The sequence below is a fragment of the Neolamprologus brichardi genome, chromosome 7 (genome assembly GCF_056152115.1).
Source record: "Neolamprologus brichardi isolate AB-2024 chromosome 7, ASM5615211v1, whole genome shotgun sequence".
NCBI classification, from domain to species: domain Eukaryota; kingdom Metazoa; phylum Chordata; class Actinopteri; order Cichliformes; family Cichlidae; genus Neolamprologus; species Neolamprologus brichardi.
In genome coordinates this window covers 24625801-24653105 of record NC_142110.1, presented here as the reverse complement: position 1 = coordinate 24653105, position 27305 = coordinate 24625801, and the positions used below count along the sequence as shown (strand labels likewise).

Genomic DNA, 27305 nt, shown 5'->3' with positions numbered 1-27305 from the left:
ATAACACACGTGAAAAGACCCAGGAAAACCGAGTTAACGATAAAAACGATAACAAAATAACACTAAAAACTGTCATGATCCTGGGTCCTTTTGACCCAGCGTTTTGTGTTTTCTGTTAGTGATTTTGGTTCTGTTCCTCCTGTTTAGTGTATTCTGTTCTGCCATCTATTCCTGTGTTAAGTCCACGTTTCCTAGTCTGTGTCTTTGCGTGTGTGTGTTTCCTGTTTTATTGTGAAGGTCTGCGTCTCATGTGAGTGTTTTCAGTTTGCCTCCCTAGTCTCGTCACGTTTATCACTCCCAGCTGTGTCCCCCACCTGTGTGTAATCTCCCTGTGTTCTCTGAGTGTTTTTAAGTCGTGTCTTCTGTCATAGTTGTTGCTGGTTCGTCTGTGTTGTTTCCCCTCGGTCTCCCTGCGTCTCTCCATCCGTCTCTCTGTGTGTATTTCCCCGGACTTCCCTGCTTCCACGTTTCTGGTTTGTTTTGTTAGTTTGCCCAGTTTAGGTTTTCTGTTACTGCTTCACCCGCGCCATTGCTGTTGTATTCCCTTTTGTAAATAAATACTCATCTGCACCTGAGCTGCCGCTTCCGGGTCCTAAATAACTACCACACGGCTTGCCCCGGCAGACCGTGACAAAAAACAAATAAAACCCTTAGGGGGTTTGATCAAAATAAGCCCAAACATAAGGTCCTACATCATTCAATTACTTTATTTCCTGTCTGACAGATTTACTCTGTAGTTTAAACTTCACAAATTGATGACATCATGATTTCTGATGGTAACAGTTGAAATTTAAATCTCCTCAGGAATTTTTAACCAGATAATTATACAAAACATATCTGGCAAAACATATGAGACACAAATGTATCTTTAAGCCTGAAATCGTACCTGTGTCTGGATGCGGCTCAGGCCGCGGCACCACAGGATGTGGCCTTGGCTTAGCTCGAGGTCTCCGTGGTCAACCACATCATTACCCTCATCGGACCCATCAGGGATCTCTTCCTGCAGTGTGGCATGACCTGCTGTCTTCAGAAACTTCAGCCACTTTGTCGGGACACTTGACACCAACTGACAAAATTAAAAAAAATATTGCACTTGTCAAAGATAGCAGCAGCGCATCCTGGACACCTCAATATGAAGATTTAATGCAACCATTGTCTCATGATGATTATCTGCAAAGAGGTCATTATTTCTTCATTCATCCATCCATTCATTCTCTTATTTATCTTATTTATTCAAGTATTGTGGTATTGAGCATCCTACTTTTGTGGTCTATTATTGATGCGTTTACTAGTCTGCTTTTTTATTTCTGTTAACATAATGTAGGCACAGGTAAAATTATGCCAGTGAGTGTGAGTCTTTTTGAATGTGAGTTGTTCTTTTAACTTTATTTCTTTTTAACACCACTCCCATTGTAAAAGACAAAGAGTTCCTAATGACTTGCCTGATTGATTCACTGTACTTTAGTGTCAGTTGATAGTTCTTCGACACATTATGCAGATGTCTTAGGCATGAAGTCATAGTGGTTATTTCTTTAAGGTCTGTTGGAAGCTTTAGTTACTGTTGGAATGTTTGAAACCATTTCTAAACCATCTCGCAAGTCTCAGATTGTTTGAGCAGAGTAGGGATAGTGGATATACTGGACAAAGGAAACTGAATGGCTGTAGCTCAGGCGGTACAGCAGGTCATCTACTGATCGGAAGGTTGGTGGTTCGATTCCTGGCTTCCTCTAGACTGCATGCCAAATATCCTTGGGCAAGATACTAACCCCAGATTGCTCTCCGATGCGTCCATCGGAGTATGAATGTTAGTTAGAAAATGTGCTGGTGCGAATGGGTGAATGCACAAGTTGTGTAAAGTGCTTTGAGTGCTCAGAAGAGTAGAAAAGCGCTATATAAGAATCAGTCCATTTACCGCGCTATATAAGAATCAGTCCATTTACCATTTACCATGAATATAGAGCTACTAGCTGACAACACTGAGAAGATTCATGGATGTAGTGAAAGAGGACATCCACTGGGTTGATGTATCAGAAAAGGATACTAGGAGGAGAGGCATAAAGCAATCTGCTGTGGCTGGTCTTCTTTGGGACCAGCCAAAAGAAGAAGAAAAAGGAACTGATTTGCAGCACTTGGCTCCTACTTACCTTATAAGGGTAAACTTCATACAGTGCTTCTGTGTTCTTAGTTTAATCATGATACAGTGTAATATGTCATGTATCGCTGTTCTTCGTCAAGTACTTAAATAATTTTTTAAACCAACTGAGGACCAGATTACAGATTATGCAGACTCACGGAAAAAAAGAGTAAATTAAAAAAAAAACAAAAAAAACACAGCTTTATTGCCAGCAATACAAAAACTAAACTGGGAGAAAGGAGAGACACACAACCATGAGGGAGATCGCAACACAGGACCGAGCGAGATGCTGAGATAAATACATAGAAGGATAACGGGGGAAGTGAGGACCCGCGAGGAACACAGCTGCTACAAATGAACATGACGCCACAGGGGAAGCAAAACAAAATACGCTGAACATGGGAACACGAGACCTTCACAATAAAACAGGAAACTGGGGAACATGACACAGGAGTGGAGGATGGATATAAATGATGGAATAAAACACAAGGAGGGGAAACAAGGCACAGGAACTCATAGAAACACATAAACACAAACGCACGGAAGGAGACACAGAGGGCAACGACACAAGGGAAAAATATTAAATAATCAAGGAACTAAACTGGGACCATAAAAAACTCAAAACAGGATAACCAAGCACTATGGAAATGAACTTAAGACTAGCAACGAGAACTTATACATAGATCATAATATAAAATAACAAAAACACAGGAAAACTCAAAACACTGGGTCAAATGACCCAGGACCATGACAATGTCCTGATACAAAAAACCTTAGAAATAAAAAAGTGTGCTTTCTTTTTAAATAATTGTAACAGCAATCAATTTAAAAAAAATCATTTTAGCAAAAACAGTTTCTTACCTGTCCCCACAGCAGACTGCCAAGGCCCAAGAAGATGCACCAAAGCCATTGCTCAAGGGTTAGGTCCACACAGCTAAAAGGTTTACCTCCAAACTGTACAATTATGAACTACAAGAGGACAGAGCAACAACATTATATGAAAATTCTTTTAATTACATCGAGTCTGAACAGGCTGACGACCAGTGTTGGTCAAGTTACTTGAAAAAAGTAATCAGTAACTAATTACTGATTACTTCCCCCAAAAAGTAATCCCGTTACTTTACTGATTACTTATTTTCAAAAGTAATTAATTACTTAGTTACTTAGTTACTTAGTTACTTTTTAAAAACACGATTTACAACCTGAATAGGTGATAAAACGATAGATCTTTCAGCCCAATTCTACTTTTTCTACATAATCCATCATACAAAATGTAATCAAATGGAAAAGTCCCTTTTTAAAACTTGTTTTATTAGTTTTAGTCTTTTAACTTTATGCATCAAGCAAAAATTTAATTATATGCAACATTCTCTGACTGGAAGAAATTTGTTTAATATTTAAACCTATTTTCTGCACATTCCAGCACATAAAATAAAATATTTTTTGTGTTTACACTCACTCTTTCAAATAGATGCAAGTAAAACACAGCAGAAAATAAATAAAGTCAAAGACTCAGCGGTCCTTTTGCTCTATTTTCACCTGTAAAGCAGGTGGGCGGAGGTTTACCTTGGTGCAGGTGTGCCGCAGCGGTCAGTGGAAGAATCCGCGAGTTTCTCTGTGACTTTCCCATTACGTCATAGCGCACTCGGCGTTTGCACGGAAGTTTAGGGGTTTTTTTCGCTGTAAAAAGAAGTTTTCTTCCCACGCACAACGGACACTAATTTTTATGTCACTTTTTATGGAATCAAACTCAAAGTAAGGTCAGTATTTCCACGCTTTAAACGCTGCACGCTCACACTCTCTCCCGCACTCGATATATTATCCATTGTTGCTCTGTACACAGCTGTTTTCACAAACGTCGCACTTGCTTACGTCACTGTCATGAGACATTCTCGCAAAAAATCATGGTTTTAGTAACGCAGTAACGCAGCGTTCCTACGGGAAAGTAACGGTAATCCAATTACCGTTTTTGCAATAGTAATCCCTTACTTTACTCGTTACTTGAAAAAAGTAATCGGATTACAGTAACGCGTTACAAGTACCGCGTTACTGCCCATCTCTGCTGACGACTTCTTTTTTCCAGGGTTACCTGTGAGATGAAGGTTCCGAAGATGATGGAGCAGAAGATGGGGTTTCTGAAGACACCCTCAAAAACGTTTCTCTCTCCATGGATCTTGCGGGCATTGAACTCATTGAAGATCTGCATGAGGACAAAAGTATTGAACACGATGGTATAGTGCTCAGAGGGCGGGGCGTGAAGCGGGGCATTCCTGCCACTGTCGATGTCAAACAGCGTCTCACCTGTAAGGAGGATCAAAGGTCACTGAACATGAAGTCTGTATATTTTTCAAAAATTTTAATTTTTTAAAAAATAAGTAAATACTGAGACATTTTCAAGCAATACTTTAGTGACATTTGCCACACAAAACCTATTAAAATCCCTCTAAGAATCAGCTTTCGTAAAGTTTGTTTACAAGGACAACAAACTACAAGCAAAAAGACATAAGATTATTACATATATGGACATAATGTAAAATACAGTACAAAGATGTGTGACTGAAGGGAGAGCTGTGATAAACGCTCAGCATTAACATTCATCTTGGCTGATCTGATCACACGTGGAGAGCCCTAAGTGTGTCAGTTCACACCTGGCATTGGAAGGTATCTTCACATTTGGAACTGAAGCTGACATTCCTGTTCTGTATGCAAATAAACATGCATTATTAATGCATTACTTCCATTAGCAAGAAGCTGTCCTGTTATATCCTTCCGCACCTACCAACCCACCAACTACAGTCGGGTTATGGAACTAACCAATAATCCAGTTATTATTACCAGACCCGCAACCTGACCCAAAATTAAACCAAGTCATTCATCATACTGCCCTTTATTATTGCTTGTGCAGTAATAAAGTGCCCAGATCACCTTTACACATTGTTAAAAGAATATGGTCACATGTACCCAAACAATCTGGATCAAACTGCTTCCTCAGTATAACTTGGGTGTATTTACACCTGTATCTGTATCTTTCCCATTTTGATTGGTCCTGATTTGACTTACGCTGTGTCACCACTATTGCTGCAGGCACCTTAAGTTATAAATTAATGTGCATGTCATTAAGTGAAATAAGTATTTCATACCCTACAACCCAGCCAGAATTATGGATGGGGCCATGTACTATAAAATCTCCTAATATGGCCACCCTAACAAAGAAGGGTAAAGCTGGTCTTGTGTGATGTGTTCACTGACCAGCAAAGAGTAGGGTGAAGATTATGGTCAGCTGGTAGACGCCATGTCCCAGAATGTTCTTCATCATGGTGCGGGAGATGAGTGGCTTCTTGCGGCCGTATGGGTTCCTGAGCAGCAGTGCCTCAGTCGGTGGCTCCGTGGCAAGGGCCAGCGAAGCAAATGTGTCCATGATGAGGTTCACCCATAACATCTGCACAGCTTTCAGAGGAGAGTCCTGGAAACATTTTTGTATGGTATTTAGAAGAGGAAAATCATCCATTAAATCCAAAAAGCATAAACAGACAGAAAAGACACCTATGAATAAACATTTACAAACAGAATTTAAAATTATGGTTTTGATTATATACACAAAGCATCAATTAAAAATATTAGGATGGGAATTGGTATTGAGAATTTAGTTTGTTAATTCTCAGGCATTTTCTTTCCAGGCTTCTTAGATAATTCTCAGGAAGGATATTGATTGTGATGTTCTTCATGTAAGCACTCAACATTCAAGAGGTTCCAATGCCTTCAGTAATTTATAACTCATGTTGTAAACCCATAACCATCTCTGCAATAACTTAAGATTTAAACGTTGCTAAACTCTGATAGGTGCATGGAAGTAATATCATGTCTACTCATTTCTACGCATCCAACCAAATTAAAATGTTCACCCAGTTTGTCTGAATCCTTTTCAAGTGATCTCGTCTGGTTGTTGTAGTCAAAATAAAGTCAACTCAAGTACTTCTGTACTTATTTCTATAGGACATTTAAAACAAGCTTACCTGACCAACATTATGTACAGGCTACACAAAATATAGCTTATACACAACGGTCACTAAGTCAGGAATAAATATGCACTAAAATACACAAAACCATGAACCTCAATTGTAAAAACCATACCTCAAAATTTTCTCATTCTGAATTTATGATGTAAAATGCGATATATGCTATATTTTATATGCTATATTTTTTTATATGTGGCTGCACATATGTGGCAGACACAGTCCAAGCCACCAGTATGTCAGGGGTCTGCCCCAGGGTCATCATCCTTCTTTTATTGTGGATTAGTAGTAGCTGTACTCTGAGTCCCTCCCAAATGACTGAACACTTCACTACATCTCTAAGGGAGATCCCAGACACTCTTCAGGGAAAGCTAATTTCCCACTTAAATCTATGATCTCATTCTTTTTGACACAGTCCATAGTTTGTGTCCATGGGGCAGGGTAAGAATGTTATTGCACTCTGCACTCACATGCTTCACCACAACAGGCAATGGGCATCTACAACACTGCAGATGCTACACCTGTTTTTCAGTCCACTTCCCACTCTTGTATTTCTTTGCCTGTAAACAAGAGCCCAAGATACTTGAGCTCCTCTGGGGAGGCTGTAGCTCAGGAGACAGAGCGGGTCCAATCCCTGGTGGTCCAATCCCTCTCTGCTTCAGTCTGCATGCCAAAGAAACTAACCCCAAGTTGCTGTGTGAATGTTAGATAGAAAGAGCTTACAAAGAAAGTACTTGTGTGAATGGGTGAATAAGGCAAGTTGTATAAAGTGCTTTGAGTGCTCAAATAGAGTAGAACTAGCACTATATAAGAGGTGCAGTGCATTTACCCAGAGCGGGCTCTCCAGTTGAGAACCATGGTCTCAGAATTTGATGTGCTAATTGTCACCCCAGTCACTTTATACTCACTGCAAGGTATTGACCCAGGTACTGTTCAGTAAGAGTAATAGAATTGTACCATCTGCAAAATGGAACTGGCCATGTCTGATACTTGGCTGCACTTAGAAATTCTTTCCATAAATATTACAAAGAGTACAAGCGACAAAGGGTTCTTTCTTATACTTATATCTCCTATATAATATATCCAGTTATACAGGAAGTATGGGATACTTCTGGCTCTGGATACTCTTGTTAATCTATTCACACAAGCACTTTTTCTATGTCTGAGTGCTTTCTAATGTTCATATATATTCACATTTTAATGAACATATCAGAAAAAACAGTGTTAAGTATCTTGTGTGTTAAGCCCCACCCATCCCTTACCCCATATGAGAGCTATGGCTCATGATCATAATTCCTGGTGCAAGGTGTACTTATAAGCACCATATAGTTAGACATGATATAAGTTAGGCACAGAAGTCCAATAACAGCACCACTTGGGTTCAGATCCAGCAGGCCATTCCTCCCTGTCACACCCTTACAGGAGTCATAGTCATTACCCACATAAGCATTAAGGTCCACCCGCAGGACAATGGAGTCCCCAGTAGGGGCACCTTCCAGGACCCCACCCAGGGAGTCAAAAATACTCTGAGCTCTCAATAACTATATAGGCAGAAATGATAGTTTTTTAACAACCCAATGGTACACAAGCACTTTCTTTCTATCTCACACACAGCAACTTGTCTCAGTTTAGTGACTGCCCACTAAACTGGGATATACAAATATACACAGTCTCCACCTCCAGTCCAGAGCTGAATAGAGTACAAAGCTTCTCCAAGCGACTGGTTCCAGAACTCAAGTGCTGAGCATACATTGAGGTAAACCCAATTATATTTAGCTAGTATCTCTCACTCTCAAGCTCTGGGTCATTCTTCATCAAAGAAGTGATATTTCATGCACCAAGAACTGTCCCACTTCTTGCACTGGGGTTTACCCTCTATATTTATGCAGACCCAGTTGGGTTTTAGCCATTTACTCCAAAGTATTTACAGAAATGCCAAGAAAATTGCATTTTAAAATTTAGCTAAATAAATGTACAGTACATGCGGTTAAAGTCAGTCACAGATAGACAGTGGAGGTTTTAAGGTGGCTCTGACCTGGGTGATGCAGGCTCCGGTAAAGGCCACAATGACAGCAACCACATTGACGGTGAGCTGGAACTGCAAGAATTTAGATATGCTGTCGTAGACATTCCTGCCCCACATAACAGCCTTAACAATGCTGCTGAAATTATCGTCTGTCAGGATGATGTCAGACGCCTCCTTAGCCACATCCGTCCCTGCGATGCCCTGCAGATCATAGCATGTATGCTAGTTTACGAACCTATCGTTATTATCAGTGCAAATAATATTCAATATTTAATAGCATTTAATATTAAACACCATTGCAAAAATGCTATAACAACATGTAACTAAATGTTAAAATACATTGACTTTTGATGACTGCTGAAGTTACCATAGCAAAGCCAACATCTGCTTTTTTTAGGGCAGGACCATCATTTGTTCCATCTCCAGTTACTGCAACAACCTGCCTCTGCTCAAAGACTGTGCTGTCAATAATTCCTGAAAAGACAAGTGATATGTGTTATAATGACTACACATTTTTGAGCATTAATAAGGTATGAGTAAATACGTTATTCATTATTTGTAAAGCATTACTCCTGATAGAATCCATTTTCAAAATTACGTTTTTAGAATGCTTAATCAATATTTCCTTGGATTTGGATGTAACTGATAAATGAAATGTTAAAAATGGGTGTTTGCTTTTCTTTTCTTTTGACTTTTAGAGTCTTGGTTACAAAACGAAATGCTTTACAAATAATGAATTCAATAATTACTAATACCTTACTAATGTTTAATAGTGTCAAAGGATCAACTTTAACATAAGCTGCCTTTCAATTTCTTTCTACATGTACTTATATTTACTTTGTAAGGTTTAATTTTTATTGCTTTTAATATTCATATTTATGTAACTCAAAATGAACCTTCTTGTGTACAAATTTTCCTGTAAACATAAATTGTCCTTCTCTCAATGGTTCAATCTACCCCTTGTCACTAACTGTCTCCTGCCCCACCCACCCTCTTTGATCCAGATGTGTCTAACCTTTGACCAAAGTGTGTTTGTCCGTTGGAGATGATCGAGCGAGGACTCGGAGCTTGGGCCAAATCTTATCAAGACGTTCCTGCTCAATCTGCAAAACAAAAAGAGAGAGAAGACCAAAAAAAAAATCTCTGTTTTAACGGCAAAATATTGATTTAAATTACTGTTTGTCCGACTAATTGTGCTGACCTTCCAACCAGATGCAGCATATGCTTCCTCACAATTTTCAAGGGGATGAGCAGATCATTGAGGTTATACATTTTATATATTGTAGGGCCTCTACCCTACCATAGAATAACTGTTGTTGTTCAGATAACTATCATTAACTGAGGCCATGTTGATCAAATCAAATTGAATTAAAGTTACAGAGGTAGGAAGTAAAAAAGTAAAATTACTTTGTTACTGTAATTAAATAGAATTTTCATATATCTGTACTTCACTTGAGTAGTTATTTTTTGTTGCATAAAAAGAGACGAATGAGGCAAAACTTTGTGCCATGGTCAGGGGTTAATGTGGGCCAGTGTTTTTTTGTTTTTGGCACAACACCAGAACAACTGCAGATGTCCTTAAGTACTTAAGCATCCAGCTACCCTTTCAAAAGAGTAACAAGCATAAACAAATGCAACTTCTATCAACTGTTTGTCTGTGCATTTTGTCACACAGTGCTTCTGCTGCCTTAAGGTCCAGCTGATTGTATTTCACAGGGAGAGAATGAGAGCTAACTTCACTCAGAGATGGAGAAAGATAAGAAAGACAGGACCGAATTGGAAGATCATAAGGTAAGGACTGCTCAGTGGCATAACATGGAGATTTAAGATAAGATAAGATAACCTTTATTAGTCCCACACGTGGGAAATGTGTTAAATTTAAAGCTTACATATAAGTCCTCATGTTTTTAACACGTGACATCATGTTTTTTTCATACTGTGAAATGTGCTGCAAAACAAACTAATGCAGACAAACTGTGTTATTAAAGGCTTTATGAAAATACTCTGCTGTACCTTTGATTTAAAGTGAAGGACAGTGAGGAAAAGTGTGTGTGACTGGTGCTTAGTGGCTGTGGTTTCATGGTCAGAGTTAAGTTATATCAAGTAAATTTGAAGTTAAGCTAAGGATGCTTAGAATGTGTAGGGTAGAGGCCCTACAATATATAAAATGTATAACCTCACTGTAAAGCAGTGACTCTCAAAAAACACACTGTGACCTCTGCCCAGTGTAGGCAGCACTGGTTGGCTCACGAAGCATAAAAATGGAGAACAAACCAATAGACTAGTCCTTATCACATTTGTAACAGTGAGCCAGGCCATAATGGTAAGTAAATGCATAAATGCACATCTCACACAGCATTCTAATGTTTGTGTTTTTATTGTGTCACTTTTCTTATTTTCACAGTCATCTACTGATCAGTCAAATCCTCTTTCTTTGTGTTTGTCTGACCTCTCCCATTTCATTGTGAATGCGTCGGTTGAACTCTTTGCCCTCCAAACACAGGAAATCATCTCCAGGGTGCAAAATGCCACATTTAATGGCAATTGCGCGGGCAGTATTGATATTGTCTCCAGTCACCATGCGAACAGTGATTCCAGCCCGCTGGCACTTTCTGATGGCTTCTGGAACCTACGGAGCAAAATAAAAGAAAAAACATGCATCTAGTACATGAGCTTCATTGGAACACAAAAAATAAAAGGTTCGAACAAAGAAAAATACTGACTGACTCACAGCTAGTTTTTGCATCATAGTTTTACAAACAATGAAATGTTGCTGACAAAATACCGGTCCCATGGTGTCTACAGAGTTTCTGAATTATTGTAGCCAATGATCCAGTCTTTCAGACATCTGTACTTTAGCTCAGGGGTGTCAAACAATAGGTGGGGGACAGAATCTACCCAGCAAAGGGCCCAAACCAGACCACTGGATGGCTTTGGAAATTCTGAAGGAAGGCAGATTTGGGACTTTTAACCATATTTTCATTGGTTTTACAGTGTTTTGTTCTGATAAGGACATCCACAACAGCAATTCATATTACACCAAAGTAATTAACTAATAGATAAACAACATCAATTAAAACACAGAGAAGTCCCTTTTTTTAACTATCTACTTTAGAGGTTTCTATTTTTGGCCCACGATGTAAAATTACTTTGGCATCCTTGTCTTATTAAACATGCCACAATAATGTTAAAATAGAGAGATTTTTGCTAATAGCCAATTATTCTAAAGACTGGTTTGCCTGCTGTCTCTGTGTTGGCATACCTCAGGTCGTACTGGGTCCTCAATGCCAACTACAGCGACGCATGTGAGACCTGTTAGTATGTGGGCTTCATTGTCCCAGTCAGGCTCTCCATCAGACACAGGAAAATCTCTGTAGGCGAGGCAGATGGTCCTCAGTCCCTCAGACGCCATTGGCTCAACCACCTTTTTAACCAGATCATCTCGGTCGCTATGTTTGAAGACTTTGACATCACCACTGGCCGTCAAGATCTTACAACATCTGTAAACACAGAGATAGTCATGTGATCATCATCTTACTGTGTACGGCTGTGTGAGTACAAGCAGTAAACTTACTTCTTAAGCAGGATCTCAGAGGCACCCTTGCTGAACATTCGGTAGCTGCTATCATGGTTCTTTAGCACAGTGCTCATGGATTTTCTCACAGAGTTGAAGGTATAGACCTTAAAAAGTTTCTCCTCGGGGGTTTCGTTGCGAATGGCCTGATAGTCTCGGCGCAGGTCGAGGGTGAATCCCAGTAAGGCACATTCAGTCTTGTTTCCCACCTGGCGAGGGAGTCCACCATCCCTCTCTGGAGGCTGTGAGAAGAAACATCGGGAAGTTAAGTCTTTAATGAGAAGTCTGATGTACACAATATGACAACAGCACACACAACAATCAAAAGCTTCAATACACAACTTTCAACAACAAGATTTTAAAGTTAATTTTAAAAAAAAGTCAGTTCATGTATAGCCTTTTTATCTTGTATATGTGCTTATGTATGACTTGTGTCCAATTTCCCTCCATGTTGTGTTCTTTGCTGTAATTTACTGCAGTAAAGGCTTTCAGATACTGTTTGTCTGCTGTAGGTATTTTAGGGTTGACACTTTTTATTTTGTCCTCCACTTATCCAGTTTCCTGAAAGTTTTTAAGGACACACTGTGCTGAAACTAGTACTTTTGGTTAAAAACGACTAGTTCATGCCTGCCAAACTGTAAATTCAAGAGTTGTCTTGTGGCATGTTAGTCTTTAATACTTTAATACAGTGTAATACAGTGTACAGGTATGAGAAAAAACATTTAGTTGTATTTATCTGTTGTTAATTTGGTATTTATTGGACTTTCTAATTAAATTTTATGTTTATAACATAACCACATGAATTTTTATAATAGACTGTTTTCAGTCTGAAAACTAAGCACAATTAGATATCAATAAACTTACTATTCTACTTACAAGAAAAACAGTCTGTCACTATCAATACAACTGTAGCTGCAGCTGTAAACTAGATATTTCATCCTTAACAGTCAAATAATGATCACTGTCTGAGGTTCAATTAAAATTAATTCGTTTCAGTTTAATTCTGTTTTATTTATATAATACCAAATCACAACAACGGTCACCTCAAGGCACTTTATATAGTAAGGTAAAGAGCCTGCAATAATGTTTTCCGGGGTAAATAGAAGATTTTATAATTTTTTCACAAGGGTAGCTTTCTGTGGCCTTTTAGTGTACTTAGTTCTTCTGTCAAGACAGCCCTGAACATGGCAAAGGCTGAGCGCTATATCTGCTTTCCTGGGCAGAACCAGCTGGCTGCCCAATGTAAAGTCAAAGAATTTCTCCAAGGGATTAATAAAGGATAACTTAAACCTATCTGTCAGTTCACAGGCTCTCCCATTCATTGGGCGACTGCTTGGGGATTCCAAACCCCAGGCTATGCTGCTGATCTTTTAAGCTTGAAATAATTGTCAGACAAATTGATGTAATTTATAGTGATACCTTTAGCAAAGAAAACAAAATGTCAGCAAAAGAAATGTACATATAATGTCTTATTTGAAAGTATAACTAACCACATCTAGGTCTCTATCCCGATTCAGAATATTATACATGCACACACACACATGTATGTATATATATATATATATATATATATATAGATACATACATATATATATATATATATATACACACACACACACACACACGTATGTATGTATAGATATATTATAGATAGATAGATAGTGTAGCTGAATCGGTTTTCTGTCTGTGTGCTATACAGTGGATCCAGGAGACAGTAATCCAATGAGTCCTGAACTGCTATGTTTGTCAACCTGCACTGCACTCCATTCAGCTTCCTGACTGAACTTCTATTTTTGCAGCTCACCATAATCTTGGTGGTGTAGGCGCAGTTGACCCCGATGCCCAGGACAAGCAGGTCCAGGATTTTGGGAGGGATAAGGTCTGGCTCTGGCACCTTTTTGTAGTAGCGTTCCCCGATGTAGGCCTGCACCACTGTCATGCGATTCATTGTCAGTGTGCCCGTTTTATCAGAGCATATGGCAGTGGCATTGCCCATTGTCTCACAGGCATCCAGGTGGCGGACCAGGTTGTTGTCCTTCATCATTTTCTGATAAAAGACAAGAGCCATGTTACCAGTCTGTGGGTTTTATTTTGAATCAATCAAAAGAGCTCGGCTTGATCCAAGTTTGTCTGACGAGGGTTGAAATATTCCATTATTACTTTTGAAGTCCGGGTCATTGCTACAATGAAAGAGGTGGACAATAAATAATTCTGTAAAAGTTGCACAAATACTGCGTGCTGCAAAAAAAGAATAGATCAAATATCTATCTGGCATGTTTCATCAGGCTAAATATGTTAGTTTTATTATAGCAAACATTTTTTAATTTCCCTTAGAAAATAAACAGACCTTGACTGAATAGGCTAGGGAGATGGTGACGGCCAGAGGGAGGCCTTCAGGTACAGCTACCACGAGCACCGTCACACCAATTATGAAGAACTTGACCAGAAATTGTATGTAGATGGGCACACACTCAGGGATCCACACAACCCCCTGAATGCAGAATGTATCGATCAGGAAGCGAGTGATGAGGATGATGACAGTGAGAGTTGACATGAACAGACCTGAAGGCAAAGACGGGCAGCGAAGAGAACAGAGGCACAGACTTTAGTTCATCTGTAGAGTTAATTGTGACCATAACAGATTAAGTGAACAGTGAGTTAAGTTCAAATTTGTTCTGGATCTATAGATCTGCATTCATTTCCACTGAACCATCTTAAAAATGCATACAACAGCGTTCATATGTTCAGGCTTTATCAGCCCCCAGACAAATATTATGCATCTACAAAACATTTCTTCCTATACAGTCACTCCTATATAATCACATCCTTTATGTACAATGCAAGGGCTCCACAGGCTGTGGTCACACTCACTATGGACAAAATATAGTCCTTGTTTAAAACAAGTTGTTTTAGCTTCACAACTCCTTTGAACCTTTTTAAGTGAAAGATTCAAACAAAAACATTCACATTGTGAGAAAATACACTTCAGGAATACAAATGTCTTTTTCAGAAATGACACTCGTAAGTTAAAAGACTTGTAAATTGGAAATGTATAAACAGTGATTCGCATGAGGGAAGATTAACTAATTTCTGCTGGAATCTTTGGATGTGAGCCAGTGCTACTGCAAAGGTGCAGTTTTTGCATCCTTTACAAAATTAGTCAGACGTCTGCTGCAACGTAGAAAAACTTTGCATCTGCTCTGAAACTCTCTTGGAGATCTAGGTTTGTTGTTACTTCTGATCTTGAATATTGGATCAAAGGAGATTTTTCAGGAATTACTTCCTTTTTTGAGATACTTAATAAATCAAATCCAACATGATCATCACATAAGTTGTTCTCATCAAAGCCATGGATTCTAGTGTTCTGTTAGAACTCTTTGTTTTGTTCCTATTGTTTGTAGTTGTTCTTCGTAATCTTAGTAGCTTCCCTTGCATGCGAGCTTTCACTGAAGGATTTTTGTACAAAAAAAGTAGCTTTGCAGCTAGTCATTTTACATATTTGCCTAACAAGTAAACGATCCCTGGATCATCTCCAGTAAGGAGACACAGATCCGATTGGGTTGCATCCAGAAAGACATCTGGTGCAAAACTCTCCCATTTCAAACATCCAGAGCGACGTGCTGTAGCAACCCATGTCTGCCAAATATGGACATCACGTCAAAAATCAGCATCAAGTGTTTCAGAGCACAGTGATGTGTGGTCTCTAAATCTAAATTAAATCTCAATAATCAGACTCTGTTTGTACCTGCTTTGCCGATCTGCACAGCCAGCTTAGTTAGCTTCCCCTGGAGGACGGATTTCTCTTTCTTTGCAATGTGTTTTTTCTTCTTCTCTGGTTCTCCCTCACCATTAAGTGGCTGCATCTCCACAGTGGGTCCGTCCTTCTTTTCCTCTACAGGAAATCCAAAAGAACAAACAAAAGAAATCCAAACACTTGAATGTCAAAACAGTTTTTCTCTCATAAACTGCCCTCAGAAAACAATGTTTATTACTAATACGCTATTAAATAAAAATTTAAAATTCCATTCAATTTTATTTTATTTACATTGTGCGAAATATCAACAATAGTCACCTCAAGGTGCTATATATTTTAATGCACAATAATAAAGAGAAACCCCAACAATCAAACAACCCCCTTTCAGAAAGCATATCTGCAGGTGTATATATATGTGAGGGTGCTGATCCCATCTCGTAACAAGGTTATTAGTGGACAGGCAGGCAGCCAGCAGTAGGCAGAAGAAGAAAGCAGCTGCCAAGCTTAAGCCCAATAATCTTCTTGGGCCTAATCATAGAGTCAGGAGCACCTGCTGCTACTGCTCAGACCACAGGGCCAAACACACTACACCATGTGGGACCACGGGGAGACAGGAGGATCTGCCAGCGACCATGGGAAACTCCAAAGGAAACAAGAGTCTAACTGAACTACCTATTATAAAGCTATAATTTCCAACAGTATTTTTGAGGGGTTGGATGATTGAAGTAACCTGCCCAGAAAATAGAAGCTTTTCATGTCATACTGAACACTGAGTTGCTAATTAAATGTGTTGTGCTGTTATGCAGATGATACCCCATAATAGTTATCTATGAAATAAGATGACATAAATCGATAAATTAAACTAGAGGCAAAAAATAAAGATCAGAATTCTACTTCTGAATTCAGAGCTGAGGTTATTGCATTGGTCCATAAATAATCTTGAAATTATGGTATGTAATCAAATACAGATACTGTTAGGCTGGACAATTCTGTATGTTGTTCCAAAAAACCCTGAAAAGGCTGTGCAGTGAGAGTACTCACAGGGATGAGAAAGAGATCATATTTCTCTCACATTAGCTTTTCCCCATTGGTTCCCTCCCATACGAAGTCTTTTAAGGTCAGGCCCAATCATGTCTCTTCCGTGGAGCCAGTTTGGGTTCAGGAGACCTTTCTACTTTTGAAATTAGGCTTCAAATTTTCCTTTCTCTTAAAACTTAGTTAAGGCTAGATGTGGTCACCATGAACCAACCCTTAAATATACCGCTGTAAGGTCAGGATGCTGGTGGACTTGATACAGTGAACATTTCTTCTCCACTGTTTTGTCCTGTCTATTTATAGACTGCTTTTTCTCCTCTCTTTCCCCTCACACCCAACTGGTTGCAGCAGATGGCTACCTCTCCCAGAGTCTTCACCTTACAATATCAAGTACCTTGAGACAACTGTTGTGAATTGGACATGATGTACATAAAACTACACATCAACAATAGATGATAATTTTCCAAAGTCTAATATTCAAAGACTGCATGTGATTTCACTCAAAGAACTGTAGGAAAGGTAACCATGATTTTCAGCCTTTCCTAAACAGCCTTAAGCAACCAAAACTAAGTGGATTCTTTAACTGATAAGTTAATACGGGATAATTGGATAATATCAGATATCTGTATTTTTGTAATATCATTTAAGACTCATGCCCTTAAATTTTTCTATCCACATCATCCTGTGAAATTTAAATATGGGACAGTACTCAGACCATGACTAATGATGATTCACAGGAGCACAGACTGGGAAAGGCCTCAAGTCTTTGACCCTCATAAATGTCATTGATGTCACACATTTGACCAAGAGAACTGGGTCCAGTCAAAGAGGATGAGGAACGAGCTGGTTTCTACGTGGCTCCTCAGTTTCCATTCTCCACAGAACACAGAAGCGCACAGCAGCACCCATACGGCCAAAACATATTAACTGTTAACATTATTGCTGACACATTCGGCATGGACAGATAGAGGTATGGATGCTCTAGAGTTCACTACCACAAGAAGTCGATGATCAAACCAGAGATAGCTTTAAAAACAAACTGAAGCTCTGCTGTTTAATACAACCTTCACCTCAACTCATTCACACAGACAGTCATGGCATATTTGTTTTCCTACCTTTCTTGCCTTTGTTTTCTTTTTTGCCTGTAAAGAAGAAACATTTAATAGCCGTTAGTCATGCAGCACTCCTCCTTCTCCTCCTTCACTACATCCATAAATCTTTTCTATCCTTCATCACAAAAAATATTCTTAAATTTGAGTTTATAAACCACTAAGTCTGCTGTGGCAAATGCAAGTATTGAGTCTCCAAAATGAACAGGTTGTGTATAAATTTCGTTGGCTGGTTTTGTTGCTAATCCCAAGGAAATGTTGCTTGGTATTCTCTTTTCAGCAGGTGAGCTGTAGTCTACATAATCCCCAATATATACACACACGTAGTTATTAAAGACCAAGGTGTTCTTAAATAAATTACTTAATCGATTAATCAATTAATTAAAAAACACATAATTCATTTATCACTGGCATGAATTTCATTTTCATCTTCCATTTCCACTCCATTTTTCAGGGACCATGTATAAACAGAAAAAATGAATCTTCTAAGAGAAAATATGCATTGTACCACGTTTAGCTACTAGCTAATTTCAATTTGCAGGCCATATATAAATTTTTGTGTAAATATGAGGAAGCAGCACAAATTGGTGCAAATAAATTCATGGGAATGCAGGAAATTAACACTTTTCTGTGAGAAGACCATGCATTGTTCTGCATTTCTGTTGCTCTTATTAAAGCCATGCCTACACACATACATGACTAATCCACATACTCATACATAAAGAATGATTAATAAATTATTAAAACCTCCGAAGTCAACTGTTATCATTGTTAGGTGTTGATTGGTGTTAGCAGGTTTGCACACATAAACAAAGGAGTAGTACCTGAGCAGGAGAGGAATCTTTTGCTATGGGTTTGAGCTCCATAGCAATAACACTCAAATTTAAACACATGTGGACAACATGTTTTAGATATAAGTAGAACCACACTGTCATGTAAAATAGGATTCAATTCTACTGAACTTACTTTTCTTCCCCTTTGAATCTTTCCTTTTGTGTTCCTCTTTTTTCTTGTCTTTCTTGTCCTCGTTGTCACCTTCATCACCAGCACCAAGCAGGGTGAAGATTATTCCACTCTGAGAGTTCACACCCACAGCAGTGACCACCATCTTGCCAGAGCCTTCCATCACATGGGTACCTGAGAAAGTGAAAATGAAATATTTCACAAAATAAAAAAAACACAAGTCACGTTGTATCTCGCTTAACAGGGTTGAGTATGGTATTTTGTAAAAAAGGAATGTTCTTCACATCTTTAAAATTAAGTGCATTTTTTAATGGCCTACTTGTCTAGATGGAGAGAGAAGAAGATTTTATTAGCCAACTGGTATCCCATTATACAGCTCAATTGACTAGTAATCAACAATTAGACTGCATTTGAAATGTTATATCCATCAGCCTCTGTGGGCATATGAAGCCCAGTATGTACCACAGAGAATTCTGGTCTAGTTCATTTGCTTTCAAATTGTAGTTTTTATTCACTATAAGGACTAAAATAATAATAATAATAATAATAATAATAATAATAATAATAATAATAATAATAGTTTGTTATATGTATTGGATTGAGGCTGTAAGAACAGATTTGATGTTCCCAATTTAGGTGAGAAAACGAGAGAGGGTAGTCAGAATTAAAATCATCTGGAAAATCATCAGCCGAAATCGTCTCCAACAATGACAGCACAGGTCACAATGATCTTGGCTGTAATTTAATGTGAAATAGTGCAGAGTGATGCACCTGACAGCAGCATGGGGTCTTTGTCAAGGTTCTTCTTGACATGATCTGACTCTCCGGTTAGAGAACTCTCATCAATCTTCAGATCGTTGCCCTGAATCAGGACACCGTCAGCAGGGAGGAGGTCACCTGGAAGACAAACACTCAGGTCATTATGTTACATCACTGTTATGTCATCTGCTTGCCACATGCAGTCATACAATGTTTAGTTATTATTTGAAAATAACCATTTAAAAAAACTAATAACGCTGTTGTTGGGTTTAAACCTTCGACCATCACAAAGACAACATGTAGAAGGATACAATCATTTTTATATTTGACTGCAGAAGTCAGGATTTAATAGTATCAGCTGCTTATTTGTTAGTAATACCAAACTAAATGTCACCAAATGTTAGTCAAGTGAATTATTACACACATGATTTTGCTTCCTCACCATATTTGACTTGTGCAATGTCACCAACCACAATCTCGGACACTTTGATCTGGATCACCTGCCCCCCTCGAACCACCGTGAACTTCTGTTCCTGCTCGATGCGGTTCTGGAGGCCACGGAACTGCTTCTCTTTGCTCCAGTCATTGAAGGCCGTCACTAGCACCACACACACCACAGACAAGAGGATGGCAGCGCCTTCGATCCATCCAGCCTCTGCCTCACTCTCATCATCCACGCCGCCAGCTGCACTGCCACAGTCTAAACAGAGACACATCAGCTAGAACTTTTATGAACATTTTTCAGTTTCAGTCTTAAATGACCTTCTGTCTGTTAACAGTGCCTCACATGCCAGTTTCAAACACAAGTTGACGTTTACTCAACTGTTGGGTGCACCATGGTGAAATCGCAGAGTGCACAGTGAAAGTAGCCATAACAGAAATTCCAGGAAGGACCAGCACTTAACATTGTTTGGAGATGCATCGTAGGATCAACTTGTCAGGAGTTTTCAGGGTTTTATTAGAACTGAAGCTCAGAGCTAGTTTGGAGAAGCAGCAGCTTGTTAGATGAAGTTAATGTTAATTATTACAGCATTATTATTATTATGATTACAGTGACAGTGACAGATGAACCAGGTATATCCTTTGAAATGCATACGCGTGTTTGTCCCTCTGCACAATAAAGTCAAGCTGAGCTTTCATGTAGTGCCACTGTACTCCATATACAACACAGGACATTTTATTAGGTATATCCACTGAACTGCTCATTAACGCAAATATTTAACCAAGCAGATTTGCAACAGCTCAATGACTTTAGCTGGATCTCCTGTGATTTTCCCACACAACCATTTCTAGGGTTCACAGAGAATGGAGAAAATTTCCAGACTCCTTAAAGTTGATAAAAAGGAAACAGTAACTCAAATAACTACCAAGGTACAACCAAGGTATGCAGAGGAGCATCTGTTAATGCACAACACAGCAGATATGCTACAGCAGCAGAAGACAATACAGCTGAGACTATATGCGCATAGGCTCATCAAAGGTGGTCAAATAAAGACTGTAAAAAATATTTCCTGATCTAATGAGTCTCAGTTCCCGGTGAGACATTCTGACGGTAGGGTCAGAATTTTGCATAAATAATAGGAAAGGTATGTAATGGTGTGGGGGATATTTTCTTGGTACACTTTGGCACAAACAGAGTATAATTTAAAGCCCACAGCCTTCCTGAGACTCGCTGCTGATAATCTCCATCCCTTTATGCCCATTGTGTAGCCAACATCTGATAGCTGCTTCCAGCAGAGTAAAGAAGCATTTCACAAATCTGGAGCAAATGTGTGATGCCATCATGTCAATATAGACTGAAATCTTTGAGAATTGTTTCCAGGACCTTGTTGAATCTACTTCATGACAAATTACAGGCAAAATGGGAACTGGCCTAACACCAGTTCCAGGAAGACTACTTTGCTGAAATGTTGGTGTGGAAACCAGTTCACCTTCATACAAGCTCATTACACTGATCACATGATGGACTCTAACTTTTCTAATGATCAGATATTGACCCGTCACAGCTCTACTACTAAAAATGTTGAGGCACCAGCGAGACACCTGGATACTCATAGACTAGTTTTCTTTTCAAGTAACGAGAACTACTCACTCTGTCTCTCAGCATCTGGTGGATGATAGAAAGAAAGGCCTAGTGAAATGATGGCTGCCACCTCCAGGATGATGAGCGTGACATCTTGCAGGGCTTCCCACACTAACTGCAAAAAGGTTTTTGGCTTCTTTGGAGGGATGATGTTAAGTCCAAACACCTCTTTCCTTCTGTCGATATCTTCCGATTTTCCATCTAAACCTGCAGTAGGAGACACAAAGATAAAATGACTCCATATTCGTTCAGCTGAACATGGATCACACCTTCAACCTGACATGTATTTAGAACTAATTGATCTGTTTGCTGTCTGTTTTACGAGGGGTGAAACACAACTGTTAGTTCACAGTGTAATATTACTTGATCAAATGTGTCATCAATATCACATTTTCTGATTTATCTTTTAAATGCACACTCAAGATGAATTTGATCTAGGTAGCCAAAGATGTAATAAGTCAACACTGTGGCCTTTGATGTGCTCGATGAGAATGCATTCAAAAATCAAATAAAAATAAAAAACAACTGATGAAATATACAGTGATGGTATTGCCTTGATGTCTTAAGAAAGTATCATAAACTAATACAGATTTGCATCTCCTTCTGGATCCAGAGCCTCAGCTAATGTATGTCGTGGAAGGAAATTTTCTTCCTTGGAGAAGCTATAGTCTCAGATGGCTCTTGTTCTAAATGTAACACATCGGTTATCACACTTGGTGTTTGTGTCTCTTCAGTAATATTGTGTTGTGCGGGAGCAAAGAGCAGACCGGTTTCCCCTCTGTGGAGTAGAACAACATGTCAGGACACACTCCGATCCCCTAAGAGACACTGCAGCTGCTGCGTGGCTGCAGCTGGCTCCGTCAGTTGTAACTGGTTTTTAACCCAACATTTCTCTTGATGTTGTCTGAAAATGAAACACAGTGAGCAGAGTGCTGTGTATTCTCCGAATGTTTAGGTAAGTGGGATTACACTAAGAGTTTATGTCATCTGTCCCCAGCTGTTGATACAAAGAGAAATAAAGCAGCGGAATGGATTTTCCAGTCAATTCAACCTGCTGCTGACATTTTACTCTCAGCAGGAGTCGAAGCACTGAAAGTGTTTACCGAGCGTGTGGAAGACGGACAGACTGAATGAATTAATAATGGGGGGAAAATGTCAAAGGGCAGACGTATGAGACAAGCTCAGCAAAGATAAACTGAATGCGGTGTCTGTAGGTCACTATAAGACACCCTGTGTGGGTCAGTATTCAGATAAAGTTTAATAGGAAACCTTAAAAGTCCAACTTAGGCACAAAAAAGCAAAAGAAGCAGAGGCATTATAAACAAGAAACGCTGACTTGAGAGAAAGCTCCAGAGGAGACAAGCTTCTCATTTTAGAACAAAGTCAGCAAATATTTTGAGTAAATGAGTAGATTTGACTTGTGGGTGCTTTAAGAAAAGGAAAATAAAAGTGAAAGATAAAACTACTAAACACACCTGAACACTAACTAACTGGTAAAAGTGGACTGGCAAGGAGTGTGATTTTCCAGTGAACAATCTAATATACTTGTTCACAGAAGAAAGAAATTTCACAATTACATTAAGAAGAAAAAACACACATGTAAAATGGATTGTTGACATCCGATCCACAAATAAATAATTTGAGCTACCCTCACTGTGAGCAAGTAAACCAATCCCTGTTTAAGACACACTGTTATTTCCTCTTCTTCTTCTTGATGTTTGATTTGGCAAAGATTTATTGCCAGATGCCCTTCCAGAGACATTTCTCCCCATTTGTCCGAGCTACACTGGAGTTGCCCTCACCTCCTACAACATACATTTATGTATGTTTGTGTATGCATGTGTAGCTGTATATGTCCACAAGTGTGTGTGTGTGTGTGTGTGTGTGTGTGTGGGGGGGGGGGGGGGTGGGGGGGGGGGGGATTGTGTTGCTTACATTGTTGAGATGTACATTGCTGTGCTTGAGAGTCACCATCTACCTGGACCAAATTCCTTGTATGTGTCTGTGCATATAAATGGCCAATAAACCTGATTCTGATTCTGATTCTGATCTTTACAGCTAACAATAGAAGAAAAAAACACTTTTATCCCCACTGCAACGAATCCTGTACTTGAATATTTTTGAACACAATGTGCTTTTCTCTGCCCAGAAACTGACAGAGAGCAGAGCAACAGGAGCTGCAGGTCACAGATGACTTTGACCATCACACAGTCAACAGTCCCTGAAGACTAATGAACCTAGTATGTCCTCTGCTGTTTTAATGATGCCCTCGCCGGGAGGGGAGGTCAGTGAGTCAGTAGTGAAGAGTTCTAAATTTATTCAAAATCATAACTTTGAGGTGTATGCAGAAGTTTGCACACCCTGTGCTTGCTTAACATTTAATGCACTGTTACTTTCCTTAAATGATTTTTTAAAAATGAAGCAAACTGAGTAGCCTGTGCAAATGTTTGAGCTCCTAATTTAATCTGAAGTTTAATCTTAGATTCACATCTGTGATACTGTGACGCTGCAACTAGGAGTCAGTTTTGTAAGGACACGAAGGTAATACAATTTCTGAACATATTTACCATCGACAGGTGACGTCCGCAGCCGGGCACACAGTCCATTGACTTCACTATAAGATTCCTGGATTCTAGCAACTGCCTCCTCTCCTCTAAGTTCCATGAGGGAGCGCAGCTCCTGGACTGAGCAGCTGAACTCTGCATCGTGGTTGGCCTCGCCACGTCGGACATATTTGGACCCACTAAAAGAGTTGTTGGTCATTTTTCCTTTCTTGGGGACTCAGCAGAGGCCTTCTCAAACAGACTCAGTGGTAGGCCTGAGGTACCGATGTAGCCTGACAGGGACTCTGTGACTGTTGAGAGAAAGATAAGTCCTGATAACATCAGGATATACGCTGTACTGCAGAAAGAATAATACACTTATTACCACAAAAAAGATGGGATTGGACAGGACGGTGACATCTCTGGTATGATTTCTTGGAAAGTAAAGGTTTGCACATTCTACACATTGCATATGATGAATTTTAATTCGTATACTTCTTATGATTCTACATCTTCAGATTTGGGGGTTTTTTTATAAATAAATGATGTCAAAAAAGTACTTTTTGCAATCCCAAGCAGTTCATTTCAAAATATCATTATTGTCATCATGCAATACAAGTTTTACTTCACTTCATTTCAGTTTTGTTTGTATTTTGCCAATTCACAAAAGAAGCCACCTCAAGGTATTTTAAAAGATAGAAACTCTACAAAATCTGGGTGCAGCTTCCAACAATCAGATGAGCAGCCTCCAGTGGATAAGGCTCAAGGAGGGGAAGCCATTTATCATGACTGATTTGTGTGAGGAGAAAGGAGGGCATAGACAAACTATGAGAAAAAACACATACAAAACACAGAAGAGCAGAAAAGTTAATGGCATCTAGTAGTAGCATGCAAGTACATAAGGAATGCTCAGTGCACAATGGGAAGTCCTCCAAGTCCTACAACAGCATAACTGAGGGTCCTGGTAGCTGAAAACTCTCTCTATGCTCCTTTAAATACTCTTAGAACCACAAGCCATCCTGCAGTCTGAAAGCAAAGTGTTCTGTTGGTATACTATGATACCAAAAGGTCTTTAAGATATAATCATAGTTGAAATTGATTTGAAATTCAGCCCTGAATTTATTAGGGGGCTGTGAAGGAGCAATATGGCAATATAGTCTGTGTTTGTAGTCCCTGTTAGTGCTCTCACGGAAACCTTTTGGATCACCTGAAATAATTTCATTCATTTCAGGTAGGTTCACCACAATGAAAATAAAGAGCTACAAAAGTCCTTAAATTAACAAATAGATGAACCAGTTTTTTAGCACCACTTTCAGCCAGGATGGTGCTAATTTGAGCTGTTTCTCTGCTATACTGAACTCTAAATCCTGACTAAAAGTTTTTAAATAAATAATTACTCTGTATTTAATCAGTTAGCTGTTTTACGACAACCCCTTAGATATATTTTTTTAATCACTCTATAATGAAGTAAACCAGTTGGATCAAATAAGGGCTTTTAAAGGGAGGGTTTAACTACAGCAGCATAAAAGCATGTGGTCTTTAGCCTGTTAAAAGAGATCACATCACATTTGATCACATTTATTATCAAAGCATAAATTAATGCTAAGGCTTTGTTGAACTGTCTGAGATAAAGTTATTATTGAGGTTAGTTCAGTGACATGAATAGTATAGAAGCAATTAACATAAATATCTGCAACCACTAAAGCTGCTGTACCTGATCAGCCATTCATGGAAAGGCCCTTCCTAATGTTTTATAATTTATAAAGAAAAAGGCAAGGATATGAAAACTAGTGGGCAACAACACGATGGACAATAGTATGAAAACAGTATTTTAAGCTTCTTCACAATTAAAATCTCATTACAATCCAGTATTTACTCAACCGCATGCTTACGAGATTGTCTTAAGTACTTTACATTAGAAACCAGCTCCATGAGACCCCAATCAGCCAAGCAGGACCCAGTAGAGCTAATTTTATTTCCATCAAGCACAATGTTCTTCCCTCAATGGTTAACAGGAACTCAGACTGAATATGTAACAGTGTGTGGAGTAGAGATTTGTCCCTGCTCCTATGTGAACTGAAACCCTTTATATTTGTGCCTCACAGGTTGTGACCTCTGTGCCTTTAGCTGTAATCTGTGTCAATCAGTCAGCCTGGGCTTAATCTGAGAGAGGGAGAAACAGCCTATCTGTTTAAGGCTGAGGCAGAGGAAGAAAAGAGCTACTGAGAGAAGAGCAGGATGAACAGAAGTCAAAATAGTCATTGAAGTTTTGCTGCTCACTGTACCTTAGTATGGCTTTACTACAAATTCTAACCAACAATTAAGAACCACAAATGGTTTCATGCTGTAAAATATAAACCTAAGTGCAGCTGTAAATGTTCACATTAGAAGCTGAAAAAGATGATCTAGAATTGGATATTGGAGGAAATCTCAAATTATCTATTATTAATTAATTAACCATCAGAAGCAAAACAAAGTAAAACTGCATAAGTAATGAATAAATTCCATGGGAAGTCATCCACACAAATACAAAAAAACAGAAACACATCCAGGTTTTATGGTAAAAACACAACTTGAAGCCATTTCTAATAATAAAAAAACAACAACAATCCATTACTGTAGCACTGAGAAGAAGAAAAGATTTACTTACAGAAACTTCCCCCATCACCTCCTGTTAGCAGCAGCAGGTATTAGTGGTGGTCCGATTACTGTGAGCAGCGACACACTCACAGCTCCAGAAACAGCCCATAACCCGGAGACAGCTCCTCAGCGGGCAGTCTGCAGAACAGCACCAAGACCCCAGTTTACTACCCAAACTGGTCCTTTTTCAGTGTGACCTTCAGCAAGCTCGCAGTTTCAAACAGCTCTCTTTATCAGAGGAAAAAACAGGAGCTGGCTGAATGATTATCTGAGGAAAGCCTCGCTTAATCTAATTAGACAATCTGTGGCTTCACTGAGTGCCAGAGAGTCCGCTGCTGCAGCTCCTCCTGCTGAGAGCGACAAGTCCACACACAAACTACGTCTACACCTGCTGCATCCTCTGACTGAAAGGCACACAGCAGGCGTACACTCACCAGGTCAACACACACCCCATCTAAACCTGCTGCTGCTGTGCTTCATACTCCAGAAAGGGTGCACATTGGGTCCACATATAGCACTGAGACTCCTCCTGCTGAGATGAACCAATTAGATCTAAACAGACCAAACTGTGAAGGTGAATGCAAGTGGTCGGACGTTACAGCCTGACGACCAACTGCAGCCCCAAAGGAAACTAGTTCAGTACATAACTAACCATCAACACGACTTCTCATG

The 27305-nt window shown here is 39.2% G+C and overlaps 1 protein-coding gene across 1 annotated transcript in view; it reads right to left on the bottom strand.

Moving 5' to 3' along the window:
* Window positions 1-27069, bottom strand: part of LOC102782088 (plasma membrane calcium-transporting ATPase 1-like) — a 28162-nt gene extending 1093 nt beyond the window's left edge. Inside the window, exons 1-20 of the mRNA XM_006782300.2 lie at window positions 26644-27069; window positions 24018-24304; window positions 21460-21657; window positions 19810-20067; window positions 19380-19505; window positions 18612-18782; window positions 17652-17678; window positions 15493-15639; window positions 14095-14309; window positions 13552-13794; window positions 11748-11989; window positions 11436-11673; window positions 10623-10802; window positions 9189-9276; window positions 8541-8647; window positions 8183-8374; window positions 5384-5597; window positions 4224-4435; window positions 2996-3103; window positions 887-1066 (exon numbers count right to left, since the gene is read on the bottom strand). Coding sequence (XP_006782363.2) covers window positions 887-1066; window positions 2996-3103; window positions 4224-4435; window positions 5384-5597; window positions 8183-8374; window positions 8541-8647; window positions 9189-9276; window positions 10623-10802; window positions 11436-11673; window positions 11748-11989; window positions 13552-13794; window positions 14095-14309; window positions 15493-15639; window positions 17652-17678; window positions 18612-18782; window positions 19380-19505; window positions 19810-20067; window positions 21460-21657; window positions 24018-24213 — 3342 coding nt within the window. The 5' untranslated portion in view covers window positions 24214-24304; window positions 26644-27069. The remainder of the gene's footprint in view (window positions 1-886; window positions 1067-2995; window positions 3104-4223; window positions 4436-5383; window positions 5598-8182; window positions 8375-8540; window positions 8648-9188; window positions 9277-10622; window positions 10803-11435; window positions 11674-11747; window positions 11990-13551; window positions 13795-14094; window positions 14310-15492; window positions 15640-17651; window positions 17679-18611; window positions 18783-19379; window positions 19506-19809; window positions 20068-21459; window positions 21658-24017; window positions 24305-26643) is intronic.
* Between the last annotated feature and the right edge of the window lie 236 nt (window positions 27070-27305).